Below are 7,466 nucleotides of genomic sequence, written 5' to 3' on the forward strand. Positions count from 1 at the left end.
TTCAAAGGTGCACTGTATCAAATACAGTTATGCATCGCAACCAAACAAATTAATCGTAGCCTAACTGTGTAATTCTAAGAGTTAATTTTTGGCTCTTGCAGCGAATTCAAAGTTCCTATGATAAATAATATGATATCTTCAAGACAGATATTATAGTTCTCCTCTTTATTAGCTGTGTTTTCAGCTGTTGATTTTTATGCAGAGATACCTTGACTCTTGACTTATCTCTTTTGGTTTACAAAGATTTTTTTTTCAACTTTGGCTAAAGAACCTTTTCATTTATATGTATGCACAACCAAAAAGTACTTCCATACTGATTCACCAAAATGAGTGAAGAGACATGGAAATGCATATCTCCGTGCACATAACACAAAAATTTCAGAAAGGGAAAGAAGTTTTCGAGAGGAAAACCTCCTATTATTCATATAGAAGAAAAAAATTACACTATAATCCGCCCAAACCAAAGGACCATACGCTCTTCCATCATATTCTTGAACAATCTTCTTTCCATCCTCATACTTGACAATATCAATGTTTGTATTGAACTCCAAGTGCTCCTGAATAAAAATTATATTTAGAAAAAAAAAATTCACAATATCAATATTATGTGCTTAACAAACTATAGCATTTCGATGTAATTAAATTGAAAGATCATCTGTTCTAACAAAACATTTGAATGCAATTTCTAGATGCAAAAAACTAGAGTTTGAAAACATGGAGAAAGAGCTCAGCATATACTATTTCCTTCCCACATCAGCTCAAATTCAAGCAGAAAGAGGGCATTTTAGAGGATGTTATTTTCACAATGCACGATGTCTATATTGTATAGCAAGGGTTTTCAACTTTATTAATCTTTAGAAGTCATATACTAAAAAAAAGTTTAAGTTATTCATATACTAAAAAAAGTAACTTTTTTAGTATATAACTTCTAAGGCAGAGCCCCAAAGACCCTTTTTTGTTACTCATTTATCAAATTTGATTTATTTCAGTTTCCTCAAGTGGCCACAGGGTTGGAAGTGCACACAGAGCCCTAAGGGCTCAGTAAGGGGCATCAGTTAGGAACCGCTGTTGTAAACTCAATTCGAAAAATTGTAGCTGACTATATACAATGCTTTCTCAACTGAATGCACTATATTAAATGCCCACTTGTATATTTTCATTTCATACAGTTACTACAAACACTTAGCAGCTTACCGTTTTGATTTCAAGTTGTTAAACATAATATGCATCACCCTGTATATAACATGGAAAAAAAAGTACATTTCGGCAGAATTTTAACAAAGGTTTAAGTGCCCCAAGATGAAAAGGGTTGAAAACTGCTGCTTTAAAAAACTAAACAGTAAAAGCTGATGTTTAGAAGAAATACTGATGCAATATTGATGAATATTGATGTGCATTAAGCTTTCAAAACTCCAATAACCCAGTTAAAATGTTTTCACTTATAATAATCTTCAAATTTTTAAAACCTTAAATATTTGAAAAGATCAAGTTTCTGAAAAATGCATCATATTATATCAGAAAATAACACCCCACGGTATATAGAGTTTACAAAATGTAATATTAGGGGAACAAAAACATAACTCAAAAGCCTAACAGCTGTAAATAAGAGACTGTGCATCAACTCATGACAGATAAGCTGAACAAAAAAGAGACAAATTACAAGTAAAAATTGAGATTAAAAGTATAGCACCTTTTCCAATATTTTGCTGAACTCATCACAGCTAAACAAACCATCATAATGACTTGGCTTTCTCACTAAATGAAGGGGTTTTTTCTCCCATTCATCTCTGCAATTAACAAGTCAATGTGATTCAGCATACAAGAAAAATTTCAAAAATGCATATTCAAAGCTTTAGCTGTAAAATGATAGGCTATATTTATTTATTGAAACACTTTACGAGTTCTAATTGAGTACCTCTGCTAACAAACACCTCGGTTTAGGAATTTTTTGGCAAACAGATTTTCTTTCTTGGCAAACGAATACAGGTTCAGCTAACAAAATTTTCATTGATATGGATGCACATGCAAACATAAACAGCTGCGTCATGAGCTCAATTTTATTAACAATCATCATCAGAATTACTGTCACTAGAGCCTGATAAACTCATGTCCACCTCAGAATCTTTTTCAAGATGTACATCCACTTCAAAAGAGAAGTGGGGATTTCTGAATCATTTCATGTAAAATGAAACATTCAGCTAACATAGAATGCATTAGAAAACTAAAAAGCCATTATGTTTTTGGAACACACATTTTTTCAGGGCAAGACTTAGCATCAAATTGAACAGCCTGGACATTCTAGGAGCTAATCCTCTCCATCTGCATGTATCAGACACAGAAATGGGCTGACCAAATCACAAATGAAATAATGGGGGCACCTATGAACTTGACTGGGTTGTGACAAAACCAGCTTCATAATGGTTGTGACAAAACCAGCTTCATAATGGTTGTGTGCACAGTGTAAAATAAAAATTATCTTCAGCACCTTATTTTCCTGTAAATTCTAATTCATCCATCTTTGAAGCTGTTCATTTTAGTGTTTGGTCCGTTTTGTCTTTTTTAAAGCACTCTTTAGTATTTAAAAAAACTTCAAATTTTTGGCAGCACCTGCAGCAGATTAAAGGATTTTTCATAGAAACTCATGGGAAATCTTCGGCTCACGAATAATCTTTGTTAGCTTAAGTATCATTGTATTTATGATAAAATAGTTGCATATAGTGAGAATAAAAAATTCTAATGGCAACTGAATTTCAGCACATCATATATCCTTCTACTATATCTGGAGAACCAAACTGTATGTTACAAAATGAGATATTAAGAGTGTTAGTTATTGTCCTAGATATTGAAAAAAAAACAAAAAAAAAACAAACAAAACACTTCATCACCATTGTTTTGCAAAACAAGAAAGGGACATGAGGGGAGGGGGCTTGTACTTCAAAAGATTATATTCTCTTCTTTTCTTGGACTACATCACTGTTCAGGAACCCAGAGTGAAATTTCAAGTTACTTTAAAAAATTAAAATGTTGCAAGAGATATTTTTATAATATAAAATTGATTTTTCTGTCTGTGTGTATGTTCTCTATACAAACCTACAATTCTGGATCTATCATCACCAAATTTTGCATATATATACCAAACGAAACCCGACTTGAACGACAGGCTACTATAAAATTTGTCAGAGCTGGGAAAATGCCTGAAATGGGCAAAAAACTGTCAAGCCCCAACAATCACTTTCGGAATGTTTACTTTGGCTACCGTGGTTCCCTAGCAATGCATCTCAGACATGCATATGTCCTTACAGTGGTTTGCCACTTCTTTAATCCTGCCAGTATTATGTATAATAGTTTATTTCTTTATAATGGTTTGTGTCTTTTTCAAATCTTCCAGTAATTGAAAAAAACACAGGCAGCACTGGGTATTATAGCTAGTATTTTTATAATATAGATTATGTGACGATATATTTTAAGTTTAAAGAATATATAAAGCAAATACCTATAATTTACTTTAGTACTTATACTTATCAATTTTCATGGTATAGGCTATATTTTTTAAGTAAATTTATCCTTGTTCTTTTTATTATCGTATATCCTCTCATATGTTATATAAATTTGCCTATCTCATCAGTGAAGTATTACAGGGGGTTTTTCTGTTAATTTTTAATTCCTGTGCTTTCGTTATTTAAACAGATCTCCATGGACTTTGAAAACATAGCAAAATAAATTTGCAGTACAAATGAATTTAAAGTACAAACGTAAAGAACTGTGTTGGGACTTTTGGAAACATCAGCCACTTGAAAACATGTTCGGCTTGTGGATTTCCACATGGGACAGGTTCAGCGGCATTATTCTGGATGCTCATCTTCCTTTTCCTTTTACCAACAGTTGGAGTGGACAAAGATATTCCTTTGCAGACTGAAAGAATTCACAAAACCAGATATGAATGAAAAAGGAATGTTGAAGTGAGATTATTCCAGTATAAGTAAAAGAATTTACAAGCGAATAAAATGTTTCTAATCTAAAATGTTTCTATTCTAAAATGTTTCTAATCTAAAATGTTTCATAAATACAAATCTATCAGATGTAGAATTAACTATCATGAACACACCAATCATTATAAAGGAAAGATCAATAAATAAAAAAACTAGCCTGCTGTATTTACTTAAACCTAACACCCCTCTCCACACCATATCTCCTATGCACCTTTATCTTCCGAAAGCAAAAAATTATAGTTTTTTTTTTTAACATTGCTTATTGAATTGAAAGTGCATGTAAAAAAGTTTAATTTTAAATAGAAAAGACACTTTAAATGAAAACACAAAGACCACAACAGACAAAATGCCCAGCGAGGTGGCTGAAAAATTTGATGATGTCACATTGATGCTGGGGAGGGGGACCTACGACAGAACTTGACTAATGAAAAAATTTAGGAACCACTGAAATTTCTTGGGGGAGACGCAAAGCATTTTTTTCCCAAAGAAAACCAGTAAAAAATACTGGGGGTGGGGGTTTTTTTCTCACTCATCAAGGACTTGACTACCACTACTTTTCCATGTTGGTAGACACGCTGAATTAATTTTTAAATCGTTCTCAGACTTCAATTTAAGTGATTAAAAGTAATAAGTAAAGTAAGTTAAGTAGGCAAATCAAGATTGGTGTCAATGGCAATTTTTTGCAGCGCCTGGGATTGGTCAAAATTTGTCTGCATATGTCAAGGACTTGAGTTGAAATTCTATTATTTCTTCCATGAATGATGACAGGCCACCTCTTCCATTTTTATACTCCCTCAATGCCTTTTTCTTTTCAAGGTAATGAATTAACACATTAGCCTATATTTGAACCAGAGGAGGTGGAATGAGCAAACATGCTTTTTACAAGCGAAGGGAATCGTATCATTTGAAACATAATATAGTTTTGTCCTAGATTCCTTCCACTGACTTACCACACCCACTGATTCCAACCAGTCTTTGAAAATTACCGCTAACCTTTCCCTCAAGAGTTCAAAGTTGGTTTTCAAAAACTTTGCTGAACTTTTTTTTCTTATGATTATCTGACTAACCAATTTACCAAAAAATAAATAAGAAAAAATGTTCATAATTACATGGATTAAGTCTAGAATCACTTGATTGACCTTCAGCTGTAGTGATTGATGAACCAGCATTTGTTAGAGAAGAAAGTCTCTGGGTGCTTGACATACTTGCCCCAGTATCAGCATTTATGAAAGCTTCATTGACATAAGGGGATCCTCGCAGCTTAGACTTCAGCTTTTTCTCAAGCTTAAATAGAATTATTTCACAACAATATTAGAACTTCGAAAATGTATATAGGCCTACTTACACTAAATTACATGTAATAATATAATTTTAGAGTGGATCAAATTTAAAAAAAAAAAAAAACAGAAGAAACAATGAAATTCATTACCATTTCAAAGCTACACAAGCCCTTAAATAGTAGAATTGGACCTCAGGAAAATTAGCTTAAGCAAATTTAAACTACCAGGCAATATCAGGGCTGGCAAAATTGCAAAAAAAATCTAGACATAAAAAAAAAATGTTACCAAAGGAAAAGCTCCAAAATTAATGTTTAGTTTGACTTTTTAAAAATAAAAAGGAGGTAAATTCTGCCTTGCAGGGCTGGATTTGAACCCGGACCTAAATCCTATAGGATTTATTATTATAAATAGACTGGATCTTGTCCTCTTTTATACAAAGATAGGTTTCCCCCACTCCCCTCAGGATAAACTGATTTTCTTAATACCCTAGTACCCTACTACTACTACTTAACCATACATGCGCCTCACACTCATTCCTCCATAGAATTCTAATGAATCGGCACATGCTGGAATGAGTGTTCTGGGTGTATGTGTGGCCTCATCGTAGGGTTACTAACCGTCCTATGTTTTGGAAAAATTCACCCTTTTGTTCTACTTTCCAGGGGTTTGCAGAGTTTTTATTATTATTTTTTCGATACTTTCAAACATATATTTCTTCATCGATATGTGTTTTTGTTTTTCTTCCCACATGCATTCACCAATAGCTGTCGAAATTCCCATAATGTTTTGTTTTTGCTTTTTTTAGTGGTTCTATTTTAGAGTTGTGAAAAATTATTTTTGTGGCCTGTTTTATTGCTTGGAATAGTGGAGCCATCTATTGTGAACATTGAGATAAGCGACAGCATTAAGGGTGCGCGCATAGGCGTCCTCTTTTTTTTAGTTTTTTGATCTGGTAACCATACCCTAACGTATTTGCTGTCGAGTTGAGCTTGTTCGTGCTGCAATCTGTATTCTATTTTCTGAAATAAAGATGGAAATGCTCGAATTTTCATCTTGTTTTGGTATCCTGCTGTAGGTCTGCCTGCTCTCCGCAGAGACTCTCAAATGGGGGACCAGCTTGCATTCGCACCTCAAAGCTAGGGAAATCAACTTCAGCTGACCACCGCTGTGCGGCCAACAGGCTTTGAACCTGGATCCTCAAGAAGAGTCCAGCACAATGCCCACACGACCGCTCTCACTCGGAAATAATGCCTATCAATTAACAAACTATCGACACTAATAGTGCTTAATCATGAGTCCCTGGAGCCGTACCGGGGTAGGCCAAAGCTTTGCGTGGAGGCTAAAAAGTGATAATATCAATAATGACGCAAGACCGGAAAATTCAATAGGGGCCACAACTAAATGTTCGGTCGGCCGGAAAAACATGTATTTTAGCGTCTCCACTTTTTACCGATGAAACTTGCGCCTCCTCTGGTTCGACGCCCGCAACACCAGACGCACCTGCGACCCCTAGACGCCTATTCCTTCATCGGTAAATTAAAATACGCACGTGGCAAAAAAAGAAAAGTAAACAAATGAGCATACTCTTTTCTGGATCTTTTCTTGTTTACTCGTCTTTTTCTCTTGTTGAGATTTTTTAAACAGCGCGAAAGCTGATATCGTCTCCTTCCGTTTAGGCTTCATGGTAGAAAATAATCTGTTATAGTTCACACTTCGAGAAAACTAACTTCAAACCGTGTTCTGACGTCTTTGACCGAGATGTTTACAGTGTCTGCGAGTAAAGAAGTTTTCTTCACTCACTGGCAAAAAAAAAAATTAAGAAAACATTCTGTTTTCAGACCATATTTATCAAAATGAAAAGGGACAATCTTGCTTCATTTGTAACTTAACCATACATCCCAGATTCACTGGTATAGTACCGATATTTTCTAGTTGTCCTGATTTTTTTGCAAAAATGTCCCAGTGTTTCACATATTTTCTCACAAAGTCAACTTGACTTTTATTCTTCAAATCAACGATCATCTTCCCAATTCAGAAATCACATTACCATAACTGGGGTTACCAACACCATATTGCTCTAGAAGGGCATGTCGTTTTTGATGTCATTTCAACCGCTTGAGATCAAAATAAACCCCTCCGTGAGAGAGCCAAATGACCCCTCCAGCGCGGCAGGTCACGCCCACTGGCGCATGCGCAT

General features: G+C 34.6%; 1 protein-coding gene across 1 annotated transcript in view; it reads right to left on the minus strand.

Moving 5' to 3' along the window:
* LOC149080840 (ribosomal oxygenase 1-like) overlaps positions 1–7,044 on the minus strand; it is a 28,900-nt gene extending 21,856 nt beyond the window's left edge. The window contains exons 1-5 of the mRNA XM_089237507.1: positions 6,854–7,044; positions 5,099–5,273; positions 3,753–3,912; positions 1,691–1,787; positions 444–557 (exon numbers count right to left, since the gene is read on the minus strand). Coding sequence (XP_089093633.1) covers positions 444–557; positions 1,691–1,787; positions 3,753–3,912; positions 5,099–5,273; positions 6,854–6,952 — 645 coding nt within the window. The 5' untranslated portion in view covers positions 6,953–7,044. The remainder of the gene's footprint in view (positions 1–443; positions 558–1,690; positions 1,788–3,752; positions 3,913–5,098; positions 5,274–6,853) is intronic.
* Between the last annotated feature and the right edge of the window lie 422 nt (positions 7,045–7,466).

This window comes from Pholcus phalangioides, unplaced genomic scaffold, assembly GCF_987345545.1.
Source record: "Pholcus phalangioides strain wild (caught in Gottingen) unplaced genomic scaffold, Ppha-v1.0 ptg000010l_1, whole genome shotgun sequence".
Classification (NCBI taxonomy): Eukaryota; Metazoa; Arthropoda; class Arachnida; order Araneae; family Pholcidae; genus Pholcus; species Pholcus phalangioides.